This window comes from Pyxicephalus adspersus, chromosome 4 (genome assembly GCF_032062135.1).
Source record: "Pyxicephalus adspersus chromosome 4, UCB_Pads_2.0, whole genome shotgun sequence".
In the NCBI taxonomy this organism is placed as follows: Eukaryota; Metazoa; Chordata; class Amphibia; order Anura; family Pyxicephalidae; genus Pyxicephalus; species Pyxicephalus adspersus.
The window spans coordinates 70,269,711-70,291,012 of record NC_092861.1 but is presented as its reverse complement, the minus strand read 5'-3'; the positions used below and the strand labels follow the sequence as shown (position 1 = coordinate 70,291,012).

The 21,302-nt window shown below is 38.1% G+C and overlaps 1 protein-coding gene across 1 annotated transcript; it reads left to right on the top strand.

The window, feature by feature from the left end:
- Positions 1-3,233: 3,233 nt before the first annotated feature.
- On the top strand, positions 3,234-19,241 carry ELOVL4 (ELOVL fatty acid elongase 4). The gene is made up of 6 exons (XM_072408563.1): positions 3,234-3,490; positions 12,685-12,872; positions 14,889-14,969; positions 16,137-16,308; positions 17,758-17,885; positions 18,280-19,241. Exons 1-6 carry the CDS (start codon positions 3,421-3,423, stop codon positions 18,583-18,585), a joined length of 945 nt encoding a protein of 314 aa, XP_072264664.1. The 5' UTR covers positions 3,234-3,420; the 3' UTR covers positions 18,586-19,241.
- The last annotated feature ends 2,061 nt before the right edge of the window (positions 19,242-21,302 follow it).

The window sequence follows — 21,302 nt, the reverse complement described above, 5'->3', positions numbered from 1 at the left end:
ATTGGGTGACATAGTTGGGGAAAAAACTTGCCGATCTCACTGCGCATGCTTTTTTTCCCCCTTTTGACAAAAGGGCCCCTTCTGCGCATGCTCAAGGTGCTTGGGCATGCGCAGAAGGAGCACCCAAGAGCCTCCCGGGATGCGTGATGTAGGTATCCCAGGAGGCTTTGCGTTCCCATTGATTCTCGATCCCCGAGGCCAGTGGTGTCAAACTCAAATACACAGATGCCTATAAACTCCCCTGATGGTGATCCCGAGTGTGGCTTGTGGTGAATCTTATGTACTAAAAGCGGTAACCCTCAGCCACACTCGGGGTAGCAAAAATCCTACCCGCTCCTCTCGATCCAGCGGCGTCCTCCAGAGATCCCCGGCCGGCTTCTGCATCACATCCTCGGCTCGATCGATGTGATGCGTCGGTACGCTAGGGAGGAGTAGCGTGGCAGGAAATTTAAAAGCAGATTACATGGTAATTACATTGTTTATAATTATTTATTATATTTGAATTTATGATTTGTGTTTCAAATTTATCATACTCGGGAGTTATTTCTAAGAAATACAGGCCTTAAGTATTAAACAACAAATTTCCACGCAAAACAATGTACTGCTTTTGACATAAAAATACTGACATAATCAGACTGCCAGGGAGGTTTAAGTGAAAAAACACACACACTTCAGCTTGATTCATGTTCTCTTCAGCCCTACAGGATATTATTGATATTCTACTGTCAACTAATAGGTTGCAGCCATTCTCAACCAGCATTCCTCAGAGGTTGCTAGGAGTTCCTCCATGGCTAATTGATCTTCCATTTGATGATGCCTACATTGTTATGGAGACGACACCACCTGGAGCCATCTCATGACTCTAACATTGATTCTTCCTACTCTGTTGTACTGCGTTGCTTGTAGGTTACCTTCTCCAACCATCCATTTTTTCATAACAGTCTTTATTTTCATATAAAATATACATGCAATATAAATCCTGGGTCCAGCTAGTTATTTAACACCATCTTTATCAGCTATCTCTGCACTTCACTAACCACTTGCCATTACATAGCTACTGCTCCTGTGCATCTCTCACATACTGACCCCTGATGTGTGTGTATAATGGACGACTCCTCCTGTACCTGCCCTGCAGTTTACATTCTACAGCCACCAGCATTTATACCCATCTAGTGTCCTAGTGCCATCTGTTACCACCTTCAGGTTCACTTGGCTGGAGAGGCAAGAAGGGCTGCCCTCACCACCTCAGCCATCAGATACATGAATATGTTAAAGCACCACAATTGTCTCCACCAATACCGGTCAGGGTTGCCCCAGATCTATTGGAAACCTAGCAATACCTCTGAGCATCAGAAAGAATATACCCAAACTTATGTCATGCATTTGTGTTTCAATGTTACTGGAAGTGTGATTAATCTAGCTAGCACAGCTGCAACTCAGGGGGTACGGTACTATCCATGTAAACGTGCCCGCCCCATTACACCCCTGCCTATGTGTCACTCAAAGGAGAAGAAACTTCCTCCCAGAGTGACGTCATGATGCCAGAACCCGCCCACTCTCCCATCGCAGGTCTGAGCCTGGGTGGGTTGTGGTCAGAGAGACAACCCGCCCACTGCCCTGAGCCTGCAATTCCATACGGGAGGCATGGGCCGCAGCTGTGGCAAGTGCCCCCTCCCCCCGCAGGGACCTTCTCTTGACCCCGCGGGAGGGCCGACTGGCCACCGCTGTGGACAATCAAAGAAGTTCTTTACAAATTAGTAGTGTGCACTAGTGCCCATTCCTGAAAAAAATGGGGGCACGGCTTTCCTACCTTTGCCAGCCCCATTAGACCCCTGCTGCAAGTACTTACCCAGCCTATCCCCAAATAAATGAAAGTACTGTTCTTCTTTATTTGAAGATAAGCACTTACCCCTAGAGCTAGCTACCGAAATGCAACTGCATACCTCGGTGTGGGTAATTTGTGTTCATTTCATACATTTTATGTACATGGGCAGCCTGAAAAGTGTTACTTGACAAGTATGTTTTTCTAAAGGTAAGTTTTCATGACCACATTTTTTCTTTGCCTTTGACATGTGTAAAATGCACTTCAAAGACAGGTCATCATAATCTAATTTAATTCTGATGAACAGTAACCATGGCAGTTGTTTACACTCAATGTAGGAAAATGCCCGAGATTGGGCAGCAGGCGCAGCCAGGAGTCTCCTGGGATTCATGATGTATGTATCACAGGAGGCTCTGGGCTCCCATTCAGTACTAAAGACTTAAACATGTTTTACTTTATATACATCCCCTGTCCCTTCTGTAATAAAGGATCTATCTGCTCACAATTTTAGGATGTAAGCGTTTAGTCCTGCTTTAATAAGCAAACTGAGCATGTTTTCCATCTCACCTCGAGATGCTTGAGGGATGAATCAGATTGTAAGCTCTTTGGGGCAGGGTACTCTCTTCCTCCTGTGTCATTGTTTGTATCTATCATTATTTAATGTACAGGGCTGTGTAATATATTGTTTATTATGATTATTATTAACAATGAAGGTGCAGGTGATCTTTTTCAGCTTTTCTTTAGATTTGCATTGGGAATAGAAGCAGCTCTGGGGTATAAATCTCCCCAACTGAACAGAACAATTAAATGTTTCCCCCACCTTCTAGATTGTAAGCTCTTCAGGACAGGGTCCTCTCCTCCTGTGTCACTGTATTTGTCTGTCATTTGCAACCCCTATTTAATGTACAGCGCTGCATGATATGTTGGCGCTATATAATAATGTTTAATAATAATAATTTTAACCCTTCTCCACTCTAACAACATAAATACAATCATTTGGCTAAACACTTTACCAAGGAAAGAATGGCCTAGTGAGAACACCCTGACTGGTACCATGTTTATGGGAACCTTGTCTTCTGTGAGCAAGTTCTTCCAATGTGATTTACTAAACAAGTTTATTCGGCACTTGGCTGTGTTCATTTACACAGTCATTTATTTGGATTATTATTTTAAGAATAGCCATTTCCTTATTATCTGATTTAAATAAATGCTGTTTGGCTGAGCACATGTAAATATATGGCAGCCCCTTTATATCTTCATATTGTCTGCCACTGCACCAAACATCACACCCATCCCACGTGACGAGCCCACCTTCCCTCCATCATTAACACGCAAGCCACGCCCACAGACAAATTATTGGCTGCCGTTGTGACTGGGAGGATGAGCTTTAAATGCGGCTGTAACCTGGGTAACCGCGTCACGTGTGCGCGCCGAGCTGTCATTTGGAGGAGAGGTGGCGCAGTTGTTCTCCGCCATCATCATTGATTTTGTTACCCGGCTGCCCTGTCACGCCATGCCTCGGTGTACCGGCTCTTACTGACCTTGTGTGTGGGTATAGAATTACAGGGTAGAACAAGGAGCGGCTGAGAGGAGGCAGGATGCTGAGCACCGTGTCCGAGCTGATTAATGACACGCTGCGCCTGTATACATGGAGCCTGAGCATCGCAGGTAAGAATATGGGGCCTGAGCGCTGTCACCTCATCCTTCCACCCATCACACTGCCCATCCCCGGTACTTGTGTATGGCCATTGATGGGAGCTTCCATGGCACTGCTCATCACGTGATACAAGGTATGGGGAGATCAGGTGTCCTCTGTGCAGAGCCCTTTGTCTTCTCATTCCTATGTAATGCCATCATGGGTAGATCATGGGAGATACACACATAGTAATCTTTCTCTTCCTAGGGGTCACAGCAATGGTTGTAGTTGGGATGGTAGTTAGATTTTATTGTCTGTGTATATATAATGTGTTATGGATTGCAGTAGAGATCACTGTGTACATTACAAGGAAATATCTGCATTGTCAGGATCATTACACCCAAATATACCCCTCATCCAAATCCATGCACAGTACAGCTATGTTTGGACCGGAGGTTGCGGCGCCATTACTAAGGGGTATTTCTGTCCACAATTAAAGAAGAAGACGCTCGCAATGCTGGAACTTTTAGACATGGAGCAGGGGACCCAAAATGTTTATTAGTATGGGGCCCAGAAATTTCTGATGGTAGCCCCATAAAGAATGAGTAGAGATGACCATGAGCTACCTCCACTGCTGCCCGCTATGAAATCTGGAAGTGCTGGTTCTTTAGGAACCAATGCTGTGGTGCAAACATCCAAATGGCTGGCATGGTGCCAACCACAAGGATTGCATGTGTCTGCCACAGGTAAGAACCTGCCCAAAAAGGGGCATGGAATGGAACAGGTGGTCAGAGCAAAAGAAAACTGATGTAAAAAATAAAAATGGCTCAGCTACATGCCTTCTTTATTCTGTAAAATAAGCAGGGGAACAAGCAGTGTTTCTGCTCAGCCCTAACTACTTTAAAAAGTTAAATTACCCTTTGTCAGCTGAATCTAAATCTTAAATTGGGCTGGTAAGCCATAGTACTTTCTGGAAGATCACAAGTTTAACCTTTACTGCCTTCAAGAGACAGAAACTTCCGAATCTGTTCTAAATGTGTTGGACATCTGGTCTAATGCTCTGGTATTCCTTTTGGCGTGTATGTCCGTATTGATATGTTCAGACTGGCAGTGAGATCACTTCTTCATTCTCCTGCGGAATCCCCATAGAGAATGAATGGGGGTAATCAATGAGTGGTACAGCATGGTTTTCACTGTTCCCAGCTTTAAAATGTGCAGATGCTGGTTCTTTAAGAACTGGTGTTGTAATGGAGTGACCAAGCAAGGTGCCAGCTGCCATAAGCCCTACAGAAGTGCTTGATCCAAAGCAGAACCCAGCCCAACATAAAGGACACCAGTAGTGATATGGAACCAATTTTTCCATTGACAGAGATGATTTGAACCTCTCGATTCAACTGTCAGGTGCCAGGGCCAAAGTTGGAGGCTCCAGTATGACCGGTAAATACCAGACAGTGGAACTTTCCAGGGAGTGGATGGACAATAATCTTGTTCATAAGACTGTAGCTTTGTGCACAGCTTTTTGCACATTCAGGTTTCTGAATAGAATATGAAAGCTTTTTGTTTACTATTGATTGAACTTCATGAATTTGTAGTTAAACGTTGCTATATGGAAACATGCCTGCTTAAAAGGCGTTTAACTGACACCAATCATCTTTTTGAGTATATGTAAGGGTGACATTCTTCCCAATGGCCAGCACTGTAGAAGGCTGCAGAAGTACTGAAATGCAACAGAAGAAAACGGTGGAATGCATTTTACTGAATAACCCCCACTGTGCAATTTTCAAAATGAATGTAATGTGATCATAAATCTTGTCCCCTGTCATTGTACAAAGTGTCATTACTTGCCATGGATTGTCCGCTATAGAATAGTGTGTAGCACTGGGTAAACACCAGCGCTACACTATTAGACTGTAATAATAATATTAAACCTTAGTTATTGCTTCAATACCTGTATATTGTCTACATAGCCCCTTAAAATAAAAGTTTATACAGTTTATTTACACTAAAATTCTCCAACTTTAGCTGTCTACATATTTTCACAAACCATCCGTGGCCTTCTGCTTGTCCCTACCCCAAACTGCATATGGTCCAGGTTAAAGTATAGGCAACCCTTTTATATAAGGTAAAAATTACCTTCATTTTTTTGGGAAGGGGGTTTAAAACCTCCCGCGTTACATATGTCATGGATCCCGGGAGGCTTCAGGCTGCTGGCGGATCCAAGGATGACAGACCATTAACGATTGTAATGGAAGTGAAGGGAAGAGAGCGCAGCGGGGTGCTGCTCCGTTGTTCTCCCCACTCCATGGAGCAGAACGGTGCTGAACAGCGCTTGTTCATGCATCTTTCAGTCTTTTTTCATTGGAAAGGAACTTTTACAATGCTTTCTAATGACAAAAAACTAAAAGATGCATGAACAAGCGCTGTACAATTATTGCACGTGTAAACGTAGCCTTAGTTTCTATAGTCTAAGCTTCTACAGACAAAACTTTCATATTGTATTTTTATTGCTATATTTATTTTGCAAGGTAGTTGTATTTATTAGTGATTTAGGGCATACACTTGTACCTAGATAACACTCGTGTTACCTGAATTTACTTTGTGCAGTGCATAAAGTGGTGGAGATAATTTAAATATTGCTTTATTTTCTTACAGGAATACTTCTGTGTTCTCTGCATAACCATTCTCTAGAAACAATTTATTTATTCAGCATGGACATTTTTATTTTATGTTACAGATTGTAGAGATTTCATGCAGTTAACATAAAAATTAAGAAGTGGATGAAGACTACACAGACCTTTTTCTATTGTTTAGTGATACACACGACTCTCGTAAGCCCTTCCTACAGGCAAGTCATCAACTAAAGCTGCCGGGGATAATTTAGATTGGTGAGTTAAGACCTGAAGAAGTACCTAAGGCCACAGAAAATGTTAGTTTACAGATTTCCTGTGGGAAATCAAATCTGGCATTTTACCGCAAACAACAATATAAAAGTGTATTGATTTTTGCTTAAGTTATGGACCGTGGGGATGCAGACTGCTGTATTGTGTTAAAAATGGTATAATATCTCTGCTTCTTGACCACTCGCAGAGGGTTGTTTTAACAATATGGCTATCATAGAATGATCCCTTGTTAATAAAACTTGCATGAAAAAGTGAACTTAGAGCAACAAAACTCACTATAACATTGCTTTATTTATATCGCGACCCTGCTCCTTCACACCTACAACTAGGAGGGAGTTGGGTGGAGACAAAAAGGTAAAGTGGCCAACAAGCAGAGGAGGATTTTTACAACTGAAGCAGGCAAATGTTACAGAAGTCCTGGATGCTAGAGTGAGAGGCACTATCCAAGGTGTAAGATATGAGGATTTATATGTAGATAGAAAGTTGCTCTTGGGTTGATATCTGGAATTTGGTGAGGATATGTATGGAGGGGGCAGGTTATGGGGTGCTTTTGTAAGTGAGGGTTAGGAGTTTTAACTGGATTCTCTGGGTTATTGACGTTTATTGAAGGAATTGGCAAAGAGTGATATATCTGAAATGCAGTGAGAGAGGTGAAAGATACATGGCAGAGTTCAGTTGTAATTAGAGAACTGCTGGTAGACCAGATGGGACATGATGAGGGCATGCACAGGTATTTTAGTAACCTCATATGTAAAGTAGAGCTGGATTCAGGATATATTTTTAAGATGATATTTAGTGAGTTAATGTAAGGCTAAAAAGAAAGGGTCTGGAGCCAGGAATTATCATGCTTCCAAAGGCTGTGGTTAGGGAATTTTAATATGGAGAAGTGACTTTTACATTTTGATATTAGAAGGCTGTTGGCTACTTTAATGGGACTGCTTCACTGGAAAAATGTGGGAGAAACCCAACTAAACTAAAAGGGGATCAAACAAGGACTAGGTGGAAAAATAGTTCTAAATAGTAGTTTAGAAGCAAAACTGGAGGGATGAAGAGTCATGTGGGGTCCTGAAAAGTGTTTATTGGATTAGCGGTGTTATGATTGCCTGTCTTGATGGGGAAAATATCAGTAGTGACAACACCTTGCCTTCACGTGTGCTGCCAGATCTGGGAGTGTGGCTAAATTAAAGACTGCCATAAAAAAATTATTTGAGTACGGTGAAACATTGTTTCTTTAGTAAAGGGAGAGTGTTGGAAAGAGATCTTGGATGTGGACCGGTTTTTTACATATTACATACTATATCCCCTTATTAGAAGCAATGCAGCCATCCCCTTTTTTAATTATTATCATTTTGTTATAAATAGTTAATAACAAAATGGGTTGTTACATAGTATATTAGGCCGAAAAAATAGCAATAAACCTAAAAGATCTATAGGAAAAGAATACATTAAAAAACCTGCTTATACAGAACCCCTAATTATTGTTGATCCAGGGGAGAGACAAAAACCCTTATCTAAAGCATGGTCCAGTCTGTTCCAAAAAAGGGAAAAGTCCTTCCGGATCCCCTAGATCTAAAATTTCTAGTGTTATTGCATATACATTTGAGGAATTAGTAGTCAAAATAACCATTGTAAAAGTGACCAAAACAAACAAATCCCTTGTCATTTTTGCTGTATTGTGCCATGTTTGTTTCTCTTTTATGTTTGATTTTAGAGTTCTATTACAATATTAAATTAAACACGTTTGGGAAGCTGCTTATAAAAGTTCCATGTAAAAATGGTTAAAAAGGACAGAGCCTATATTGCTAAATCAGTATTTCACAGAATGTCCTGGTACAGAGGCATATACCATGATGTTTACCATGAAATTAGGTAGTCTGCTGGCTGTATATCAGTCATCCATTCTATCTTTTGAAATCCTTACATTAGGTAATGTGTTCATCTGAATAACACACCTTCTTTTCTTGATTTGATGCAATTTATTGGAAGTCCCTACAAAAATGGTAAATGGGTAAGTAAAGATTGTCAGCATTTTGTGCATTACCAACCTTTATCAGCCATACAACATATATAAAGACTAAACAGGAGAACATGACCCCTCATACCCACCGCAAAGGATAGTGGCCAAACTCTTAACACCTGATAGTTGACAACCAAACACCTACGCCCAACCAAACTTTGATCAATCAATACCTAGAACATAGAATCGGTAACATCTAAGGTAAACAACATAGTAGTAACTCTGTAGTAGCACCGTTTTGTATTAAATATATTACATATATCCATATTGAAGAGAAACTACCTAACAGTTTATAAAAATACTCAAGCCATGTAGGACAAGTATGTTCCCTTTATTGGTGAAGCTCCCCCCATTCATTCCAAAACAATCTATATTTTTGAAAAGCAGAAGCCCTGTATAACAAAATGATGGCAATTGCATTTTTTATGCTACATAAGATTTGCAAACTGTTTATCAGTTCTTTATTTATACAGTAGTTGCATAGAGTAAGTAGATATTAAATGGTTCAAAAACTAAAATTGCTTACAATAGTAAAAAGGTGAAAAACTACTACAGTACTTAATATTGTCATTAGTGACAATTTGTAGATTTGGTAGCATGGTTGAAATTGCGGTACAACTCCTATTCAGCAGTATGGGAGGATTTGGGAACTACTTTGTGCAATTGTTTGTTTTGTGGTGGGGTTGCAGCACAGTTCCTTAAAGTAACATGTTGTCTCTGGACACGCAGTTTTTTTCCTCCAGTAGAGGAAAAACCAAACCACACAACAAACTCAACGTGTGTGTGTGTGTGTGTGTGTGTGTGTGTGTGTATATATATATATATATATATATATATGTGTGTGTGTGTGTGTGTGTGTGTGTGTATATATATAGTCTGTCGAAGTTGAAGTAGGTTTCTTATAAAATGTTTCACATTAAATAGAAATGGAACTCAAAAATGTAATACAGGTTGACAATCGATAATCCAGTTACTTCTGTTTTCCAGCATGAATTTCGGATCGCATTTTCAATACATGTACTGCATTACACTGTTTAGCCACTAATATTTTGGGGGCGCTGTTCTCCAGAAACAGCTGTTAGGTATTGCTTGCTACACTAAATATAGGTTGAGTCTTCCCTGCTGCCTGGAACTGTGCCAGATGTCTGCGGGTGCTGCGAGAGGAAGGCTGGCCCGTGCGGAGGTGAGTATAACTTTCAAAAATCTGACACTCCTCAGGTCAGAAGGTTGCTTGATTTTTGATGGTCAACCTGTATTTCAATGTTTAAAATGGTTTATTCAGAACTGAAATTTGTAAATATTATTCTTGTGCTATAAGCAGCATGCTTTGCAGTCTGTGATGAATGTGTTTCAGCAAGCCTAGAATTTTACAGATATGGATTAATGCTGGTATAATCTTATATTCAATGAGAGAGGAAATTAATCTTCTGTGATGGCACCAGTATAGCCTGAAATAAGGCATGTATTTTACAGTAAAAGCTAGACTAAATTGCACCTATTTACAAAAATCGGGGAAAGTCAGCATTAGGGAAAACTGCTTGTCATTATGATTGGACATTGAGATGTCAGCTTCTCTGGTAAGACTGCCTTTATTTCAACCTATAGTCCATGAAATGCAGACAACATATTAAAATATTATTATATAAATATTACTGATACTGTAAAATCAGTTAAAAAGGATTTTAACTGTAAACATGGTCAAAAACATACAAGCAAAGGTCAAAATAAGTCACCAGTAATGCCTGCAGGGAAGATACAAAGCATTTCCACAAATAAGGAGAAATAGTGTAGATCCTTGCACAGTAGGCTCTCAGGTACAGCTTTCTCTCAAAACTAACAGTCTGAGGCTATAGATCTATTTTATTACACATATACAGCCATAGTACTGTTGCCACAGAAGTACCTAAGCATAAGAAGTGCACATGAAGTGTTTTAGCTGCAGCAGCCTTTTGAGAATTAATCGGGAGTGGGGGGGGGGGGAGCAGTAAGTGTGTTTAATGCCGCCCCTAATAAAATGATCAAATGCCATTTCTTTAGCAACTGGTTCAATGATGGGGGTCTGAACCAAGCCTTGCTGGTAAACCAAACTAATAAATCAGGATGTTTAGAGGTTATCCTATGATGATAAAAATACTTGGACTTATTGTTATAGTGTAAGATTGAAGCCAGTTCAATTATGATTGATGTAACAATCGCATAGCCGTTTGGATGTTCTGAGAGAAAAGGAGTGATTTGTGTGTTACATATATCCAAACTATTGCGCTCATTAGGAGAACTTCTGAACATCAGGAGTCAATGTACCTTGGAGGATATTTTTATATGCACCTAAATGATACTAAAATTGTGTATATGGATTTACTGTGGTCTATATGTGCAAATTATGATGCTAATACCGTATTTTTCAAAAATTGTATTTTTATTTTTGCTAATTTGTCTAATTAAATATTATTACAGCCCTATGGTCTCTATATCCCCTGAGGAAGCCTAATTGGGCGAAACGCGTCAGGTTAAGACCCCGTTTTTTGTCTCAAGGGCGATACACATGTCTGTAAAATCTATTACTTCCCTATATAGTGGGAATAGAGTCCCCTATCATGTCAATTTGTAACATAAGCCTATCATTGTTTTAAAGCCTTTTGTATTCAAAAAATTTTAAAATGATACTGTTTTTATACATAATTACTGTAAATTTATGGTGCCTTTGTGGAAACCTATCTCTTTTTTCCGTTCTTCTTGGTGGTAAACCCCTAACAAACATAGGAGACCTGAGTGTAATTCAACCTGCAAGCATCCATTTTTTATGTAAACGTATGTTTGTTTGCTAAAGTTACTAAAGCATTGCCAGGGATTAACTGCTCTTGTCATAATGTGCAAGTTTGCACAACATGGCAAACTTTTGTCTGGATTTTGCCTTTTCCAGCAGTGCAATCCTTGTAATATCTCCTTCCGCTGTAACTGCCATATTGTGCTCACTGTCTTTCTGGTCCAGCATCTCCTCTCTTCCTTCATTGTAATGCTGAGAATGGATCCAGGTTTTGGGTTGGCATATGCCGCAGGCACATAAGAGCCTACTAGGCACAAGAAAAATGTTCCACCTTGTAGCAATTTTCTCTTGGAGTTTAGTTCCGGCAGAATCCATTTTAGACCAGCAGAAAGCCAAGAGCCAAGCAGTCTGTGCAGTCATCATTACTAATTTCTTACCTAGAAGGAACACTAATGGCAACAGTAATTGCAAGTCTGTGCTAAGCATTACTATGAATTACCACTATGTAATAGTGTAAAGCCAGCCTGGCAGTTGGGAAATTTCATTACATTACTAGTGGAAGCTGTAAGGGTTATTTGGGTATGTTATTTATATACCTACTAATTTAACAGTTTCACATACTGGTTTCATAAATTTATTGTTATCGTAACTAAACTTTCCCATTTCCTAGATTGTAAGCTCTTCAGGGCAGGATCCTCTCCACCTGGGTCACTGTCTATCATTTACAACCCCTATTTAATGTACAGCTATGCGTAATATGTTGGCGCCATATAAATACTGTTTGTTAATAAAAATAATGAAGTTTCCTCTTGTGTATGGATTCATATGCATGTGTTAGTATGCAGTTTGTAGATTTTTAGTTTGTGCAATAATGATAAAGTGTTTTTTGATAATCATTAGCAAATTTCATTGGAAATACCAGTGCCCAATGTCTAGTATAATTGTCAGTAGCTCCATCAACATCAATAGTACCATTTTTCAGTTATACATATTCAGTAGTTCTAGACAGTAGTTCTAGAAAATATATGTATCAATGGGGTATTTTACATATTTTGGAAGGCTGTAAAGTTTAAATGAAATAAAATAGCAAAAATGATAAATGGTCTAGCCTGGTAAGCCAAAAATATCTGCAACAAAAGGGTTAAATGGTCTATCCTGTTAATGCTGTCAAGCTTGGTGTAAATACTGTTGGATGTTATATATATATATTTTTTTTTTTTAAATTTAATATTCTGTATATTATACTCTAAATGGCACTGTCATCTTCCCATAGAGCTGTACAATATCAAATAATAATAATGACTTTGCCAAAAGCAAAGTATGGTGGCTGCCATTGCTTACCTTTTCCTTTTGGGAATGTTGGCTCCCTGACTGTCATGCAGACATAGCAAGGGAACTATTTTTCACTTAACAGTCACTCATTCAATCCTTTTCACAAATCTGTTACCGCTGGTAGCAACTTTCAGCAGTAGGTGTTTGGAACAAATTGTAAAGTTCTTATAATTCTAATAAATGGTAACTTTTTTTTTTTTTTCCCCTCAACAGATAAACGTGTTGAAAAATGGCCTCTGATGCAATCACCACTGCCAACATTGGCTATCAGCACTCTCTATCTCCTCATCGTATGGCTGGGCCCCAAATTCATGAAGAATCGGGAACCTTTTCAATTACGCTACTTGTTAATTTTCTACAACTTTGGGATGGTTATCCTGAACTTCTTTATATTTAAAGAGGTTAGATTTCATGTGTGAATATATATATATATATATATATATATATATATATATCTCCTATATTGCCTACATTTCATCCTCTTTATACACTGCCCTGTCTGCTTTCATTGGCTAACCAAATATCTGTGAATTGCTGATGGCTGACCACACTTGTAACAGAATTAGTGTTTAGGCAGAACCATGGTACTCCTAATCAAAGCAAACCTGGATGGCTGATTTGGAGAAGAAATAATTAGGTGTGAAATATGATTGTAATTTAAAGAGATTTTAGTAATCTAATGTATGTATATATTCAATATATATTTATCAGCGCTGCATAATATGTTGGCGCTATATAAATCCTGTTTAATAATATATAACCTCAGGTTTTGTTTTTTCTTGAATCTTTGTTTGACATATAGGCATACTATGAGAAATATTAGGTGAATGCTCAGAACGAACGTCCAAGGTTAGTAGTTTTTGCTATTCTAAGAAGTGCAAGTCTAACAAGTTTAGAAATGGAGAAAGAGAGAAAGTGCCTCTGTGTGGGTCCCAAATTGACAAAGTGAAACAATAGATAAGGTTCAGGAATCGGTGCTAAATGTGAAAATTAATTTATAATCTCGCTAATCAGCTGTTGTCTCAGGGACCAGCCAACAGAGATCATTGTAATGAGTCCTAAAATACCACACCTTTAATTAAATAAATGCCTCATACATTTTTATTGAAAACAAAGTCCAATACTTTACTATGGCTTGGCTATGGACAATGCTAAGTTTAGAAACAAAAATTTTCTTGTTTGGCTTTTCTGGTTCTTGTCTCTGCAACTTAGTCTCATTATTCTAGCTCAGCGCCTAAAGATAAGAAACAAACTTATAGGTTTAAGTGTGGTAGCAGTTATTATTTTTATTAACATTAAACAGGATTTATATAGCACCAGCATATTACGCAGCGTTGTACATTAAATAGGGATAACTAATGACAGACAGATACAGACAGTGACACAGGAGGAGGAGAGGACCCTGCCCCAAAAAGCTTAAGCTGCGTACACACTTGCAATTTTTGTCGTTGGAAAGGATCTTTCACGATCCTTTCCAACGACAAGGGAGTGCACGATGCATGAACGGTGCTGTACATACAGCACCATTCTGCTCTATGGAGAGGGATCGTTAGGATCGGCTGTCGTCCATCGTCCGTGGATCCGGCAGGTCGGTCGTCCGGACGATGGTCGACACCGACTGTACACACGGCAGATTTTCGCCCGATAATTGGCCGATGCCGATTATCGGGCGATAAAAATCTGACGTGTGTACGTAGCTCTAGAATCTAGCAGGGCCATCTTTGTATTCCAGTGTTAGACTGAAATTGTTGTGAACTGCTCTTTTTGTAGCCTCCTCATATGACAGATGAGTATCTAGGAGTCTCTTTAGTCCTCTAGTTTTCTTGGTGTTGCTTGTAGCTATAATAAATTGTTCAACCACAACAGATAACGCACACTAGACTTCCAATATTGTGTCTGATGGATTTAGTTGTGACCACTCAGCTGTATCATGTGCTTCAATTCATAGCAGAAAAGCTGTTTGCATCGGGATTCTGTGCAACAGGTCTTGCATTTCCACCCTTTATTTAAAATGTTGATGTACCCAAAGGTGGTACTTAAGTTATGGGGCAGGCTTTAGTAACAAACTAATCAACCCCTTTTTTCTTCTGTCCTGTATATTTCAACAGTGATCAGCTCCATAATTCCCAATACTCTTCCTAACTACGTTTTGTGTTTTTGGTGTTTCTGTCCATCTCCTGTTGGATTCTGCATAGTAATAAATAATATAAAAATTCAACAAGGTTAGTGCGACCCTCTCATAATCAACAATTGGGCATTAAGCAAACCTTTGAGTTCCATTTACTGACTACAGCACACAGAATTGCAATGTGATGCTGCACTCCACATCACTATTGTGCACTGACTCATTGCATAAGCCTAATTGTGTGTTTTTTTTTTTTTTTTTTTGTTTTTTTGTTTTTTTTTTTATTTTGCAGCTATTTTTAGGAGCCAGGGCAGCAGGATACAGCTACATATGTCAGACTGTAGATTATTCTGATGATGAGAATGAAGTCAGAGTAAGTATTGTATTTGATTAGCAGCCCAGAACATTGTGTGGGGATATTTCCTATTTTAATATATGTTGTTTGTTTTGTTTATGCCATAATAGCATAACCAGATTACAGGTAAGTATGATTATAATAACAAATGCAAGTTTTCCTAATCCGAAGGTAGAACTTTCTTCAAAAAAGATAAAGTTTTTAAAGTTCTACAAATATCATTATTTTTCTTGGTGACTCCCAAGAGTGAACAATTGAGACTAAGATTGTACAATTGAGACATGCGCTGGACATAATAGGTTAATACACCATTTAAATGCATTATATGTAATCTATCTGGGAAATCTGCAAATTTGGTAGTTTTATCTTTACGTTTAGCCTGTTTTGTGGTCCAAAAAGTCCTGCAAGACAACATTGCTGGATCCTCTATACCTCTGCCATTGGCAATACCACTTTACTCCGCATTCGCCTGAGTGTGTGAGAAGACTATAAAGGAGTGGCATAACACTATATTGGTAATTCCTGTGCTCTACCATTTGTAAGGAATATAGCTTTTATTGCTCGTTGTGCTGACAATCACTCTCACAGTGTGATTACTGCTGAGCAGGAAATATGAAAAATATTAATATAAAGACTACTCATAGCCTATAAGACTATATTATGTATGTTTCATGTAATAATACATTTCAAAAAAATTTTTTTAAATCTCCATGACATAAGCAAAAAAAAATTGCCTACTGTATTAGCCCCATACAGTTCTTGATAAACTATGAAACTCCTCTGGTAAACCCCAGAAAAATAAAAATGGCATATGAACCCACAGCTGCTCTCTAGAAAGATGGTAAGGAAGAACATACATAGAAACTGCACGTTCTTCTTGAAGATCTTTTTTTTGGCATTGTGAATCATTTTTTGCATGTACCACTTGTTGAAGTTTCATTTATATTTTTATGCATTTAACTCCTTGCAGTTGGTTGCAGAAGAAAAAGGCAATCCTTCAGACAAGCTGCTTATTCTGCAGTCTGATTGAAGGCCCAAATTGTTTCCCATAGAAAGTTTAGTTGTAAACATGTGTTCTGAAATTCTTTTTGATTATCAGTAGATACATAATTGTTATTTTATAAATGTCTGGTGCTGAACTTTTACTCAAATATGCTCATCGTTCTTCATGTTGCTTTGTTACAGGTTGCTTCTGCTCTCTGGTGGTACTATGTCTCTAAAGGAGTGGAGTACTTTGACACAGTATTTTTTATACTGAGGAAGAAATTTAATCAAATTAGCTTCCTCCATGTGTATCACCACTGTACAATGTTTACTCTCTGGTGGATTGGAATCAAGTGGGTCGCTGGAGGCCAATGTATGTATCGCTATGATTTTTGGTAACTTTGTATAATATCATGACTTACAAATGTTTCTTATTCTATTCCACAAAATTACTGTTTCTTCCTGATTGTTTTTTTTATTATTGAAATGCTTATAGTATTTTGTTTCTTTGGTTGCTCCTTTGCACAACCATCTCTACTGCAGTCTTCTCCATGATGAGAAATAATTCACTGTGCCAGTGAACTCATACAAAATGTAGCCCCTGAAAACCATAGGCAATGTAAGAAGCAAGGTGGTGGGTGGTTCAACCTGCTTTCATCGCGTGATTTAAATGCCATTTGGTATCTAAGAATCTTTGACCATCTTACTGCACTCAAGTCAGTTTGTTATTTGGGGAATAATTCTAAGATTTGCTAAAGTCCTAAGTTGAATTTTTTTTTTTGTTAGAGCTGTAACTACTTTAATTTTCTGCTTTACTAATGTCTTGGCTTTAGTACTTTTCTCACTGGACTGCAATAAGCAACTGCAAGTGTGTTCTATGCAGACTTTTCTACTTATTTGTAATCTAATTTTATTACTTTAGAGAACTTCAGTCGTAATCTTTCTTTCTTGTAGTTCCTGGTTCTGTTTTTGCCACAGTGGGATTGTAAAGTTTTTTTCCCTACCTGATTTGTTGCCAGTTCTAATATATTCTCCATAAATCCAACAACCAAGAGTCTGGTTAATAAAAAGAAGCCTTTATTAGGCAGAAAGGGAGCCTAGATATCAAAGCTTAATATACAGTGTAAAGAACAAGGGCTGATATCCCTGAAACCCTCCTTGCCATAATGATGTCTAAAAAAAAAAAAAAAAAAAAAAAAAAAGCTTTGTTCTGCAACAAGGTCAGCAAATCTCCTAAAGCTTTGCATGGAGAACCAAGAAGTTAAAATGTCCCATCTTAAGAGAAAGAGAAACCTGAGTACCCTAATGTGCAAACCAACCAACTATGGGTAACCATAGGATGCTGTATATGAAAATTTTACATTACTTAATGATAGATCCTGATCTGACTATAACTAAAGGAAATCAAGGACCAAACCAACCAAAAAGGGTTTGTGCCTCAGGGGCTGTGGGCGGGGGGGGGGGAAGCCTTCCTAGTACGGTTGTGAACCCCTCAAGAGCATGGTTTATGGGTCCAAATAATGGCAAAATTGACTGCCTCAGTAAGACCTCAGTTTTTAGCTGCTGGACTTTAAAAGCCATCTATGATGTGCGTGCTGTCCTTCAATAAATATCACAGGTAATGATTTTATTTTTTATAGGTAGTGATAAAAATCCAGTTTTGTATGGATTGACAATTTTAATATCCCGTTTTAAACAGCATTATATATTTAAAGTTTTTAAAATACATATTTTTTAAAGTGTTTGTGACCATGCTATACGAGTTCCATGTAAGACACTGACTTTTTTTATTTTAATATGTACATTGTCTATTATCTTGCAGCCTTTTTTGGTGCACATATGAACGCCTTGATTCATGTCGTGATGTACTTGTATTACGGTTTAGCTGCTTGTGGACCTCATCTCCAGAAGTATCTTTGGTGGAAGCGATACTTGACAATTTTGCAATTGGTAAATTACATGTTCTTTTTGTTTGGGTTGTGGTTAATGCATTTAAAGGGATACTTCGACTTTGCTTCAGCAGGTTTGTTGAATACACACAATTTATTCTCGCTGAAAGCACCAAAGAGTAAAAAATACTTACTTTATAGTGATATTGAGCACTGCAAATTCGATTCTGTTTACATTTTGAGATAAATGTTGGGGGTCATTGTTCTTTAGCTCAGCATCGCCCCACTTTTTTAAAAATATATCAGAGTATGTTAGTCTTTTATACTGTACTAGCTTGAATAGCATCTGTCTCTGTATGTATGTGCCACAAAGAAAAATACTTTAAATTATTTTGCTTTTTATAGAAAATTTTTGTAATTTTTTTTTTTTTTTATCATTTCTTATTGGATTACAGGTTCAGTTCCATGTCACTATTGGCCACACTGCATTGTCTCTCTACATTGATTGCCCCTTTCCAAAATGGATGCATTGGGCTCTCATTGTATATGCCATCACCTTCATATTTCTTTTTGCTAACTTCTACTATCGGACATATAAAGAGCCCAAGGGGTCAGCACGGAGTGGAAAGCCTGTGCAAAATGGGAAAGCTGTTCAAAATGGCGGAGTGTACACCAATTGTATAGTGCACAAGGTGGATAACCACAAACCTGGTGTAGAGAATGGACGGAAAAAAAGGAAGGGAAAAGCAAAGAGGGAGTAAATAATCCTCTTCATGCCTTATTCTGCCTATCGATAGGGATCCACCACCTTTGGATGAAGCACCCCCTTCAAGAAGTTCTTTTAAATATATTTATTATGTTGTATTTAAAGGGTTTAAAAGCTCTTTGGCTACAATACTTGACTGCTGGCAATATTTCTTTATCTATAACAGAGCTTGAATGGATCTCAATTTGTTCTTTCCAGTGCACAAGCTGGTAATGCTCTATTTTTAATCTGTTTCTCTAGAGGAAGAAATGACAGCTTCTTTTGGCTTGTGCACAGCAAGGGAGTTCCTGCTGAATAATATGTTGCAGAAGCAGAGAGTATTCTGTAACCTGTAATTCAGATGATTAAGGGGGAGGCACAAATCACTGCTAGCAAAATAAAACAAGGGATCTTTCTATTCTCTTATAGTTAGGCATGTCAAAATATTATGGCACATTCTCCTTGTTTAGTTGAGAGATTTATGCTATTAGGTTTAATTGCTCAAAATACGAAAAAAAAACATAAAGGCAGAGTTTCTCTGGAATGCTGGTAATGTGTGAAAGCCTACGCCGGCTCATTTTATGTCCTATTTATGTATGTCTGATATACCTTTTTTTTTGTATCTTTATTTAACTAATGCAAGTAAAAGCAACTAGTTGCATGATGCAACTATATTAGAGTGTCGTGTTTTTGTTTTTTAAATTAAGATTAGAATTAATATTTAGAGAAAGTATGTGAGGAAATCTGAAATACTTTCAATAGTCAAAGTTCTCCAGTCCCTTAACTATTAACCCATTAATTGTTAAAAAAAAAAAAAAAAGTAAATGCTAAAATACTGTTCAACATGCAAATCTCTATATCTTCTCTAAATCACTGCATTATAGCACAAATGCTAATTATTTTATAAAGTACATCACTGTATGTAAGATATATACAGTGCTCTCCCCAGCACCTTTTAGCTGGTCACACCACCTGGCTATTTTTGGGTGCGATCTGTAAATTTGGGTCGCAATATACAATCCACCACCCACCTAGGATAATACATTTACATATTTTTTTTTTTTTTTTTTTTTTTTTTAAAGCCACATTTACCTTATATTTGCTGTATATTCTTTTTAACACGTTATTTTGTACAGATCTTTTTTTTTTTTTTCCTGAGAAATCGTTGCCCTGGCTACCTTTTACATTTTCCTGGATGTCAGGGATGATGTGTATACAAGCGTTCCTCGGGAACAATCCTCAGTTTTGTCACACAGCACGGCAATGCTAAAAGGGAGCACTGATACAGAATATAAGGCTTATGTAGTACAGTTTCTGCTTCATTTAGAGATTTTTATCTTCTGCTTCAAAATAGCACTGTGACACAATAAAACCTGACCACTTTTTACAACTTTTCATTGTATTTGGAGTGAAATGGTGATTTATTTCCAAGTTAACATTTAAATACATGTGTTGTAAAAGTGGGGTTAAGTATCCTGAGCTTGTTGCACTGTTCCCAAAGATATGGCATTGGCATGATCATGCTGGAATTCACGTTAAGTTTTGCATGAATGTTAGTAGTTGAGGGGCCAGTGCACAGCATACATTATTTTCCTTATCTTACAGAGAAAGAGTTGAAATACCCTATGTAGCTTTCTTGTAAATGCATACTAAGAGGTCAGAGGTCAAAACAAGTGGTTGTGTAGAGGTTGCTCATGTTGCTTCTCACTCTTTTATTGCAACCCTAATGACCGTAAACAGGCCGCTATCTGCTAATCGAAATGTTGTAGTTTATTATTTTCATACAGCTCCATTTACTGCAGGGTATAGAGGCATAGCAGACAAGGGTTTAATTGTATTTTTTTTGTCTCTAGTCCTTGTAACTTTTTTTTTTTTTATTTGTGTGGCCTAAACATTGTAGATGTCATTTGTCTTCAATAAAAATGCAAAAAGTGTTTCTCAGTAATGCAGCAAGTATGCTGCTACCAGAACAAAAGATTTTTCTTTTCAATGATGGTCAAGAATAAATAGTTTCCACAACTATCATGGGTATTTTCTCCTGTTTGTTTTCTACCAGTGTATGGAAAGCCAACAGAAACACTTTACAATGTGTGGTGTTGGCTAAAAAAAGGTATCAGCCTTAAAACACTAAACAGGCTTAAATCACAAAGATGAGGAGGCATAGTGTTGCATTAGAAAAAGTATTGAGGTTGAGGTGTGTTGGACCCTTCTAAAACTGATAACTAATTTTGTTCATAGAATGCCCCTTCATTAACAGCAAGGGTTTTGTTCTTCAAAACTCTTGGTCTAAAACCAAATGTTGAGCAGCTTGCCCTGGCAGGAAAAATAGAAATGATGGAAAAGGAATGCTTTTCAGTGAGGATATAACAGGATGACCAAATATCCTCAGGTAGGTTGTGAGGCCCTTTAACAGAGATGCATTATTAATGGTTAAGAAGCTACAAACTGTCTTGTTCTAGTATGTTACTTTTGCAGCATATTTTCTAATATGTTTAATATGTTGGTGACAGGACACCTTTCAGGAAAATGTATTACCACACCAGTTTAGTGTATGGAATATTGTTCTATTGTCTGTTTAGTGCTGCATTTGTGAATGTGAAGTCCTATCAATGTCATGTGTACTGGCAATGAACCGTAGCAGGTGAGATGTACAGAAACAAACAAGAATGGATATTATGATTTCTATCAACCTGGCACTAAGTCCAAATTGAGCTCATCAGTCCACCAATGGTA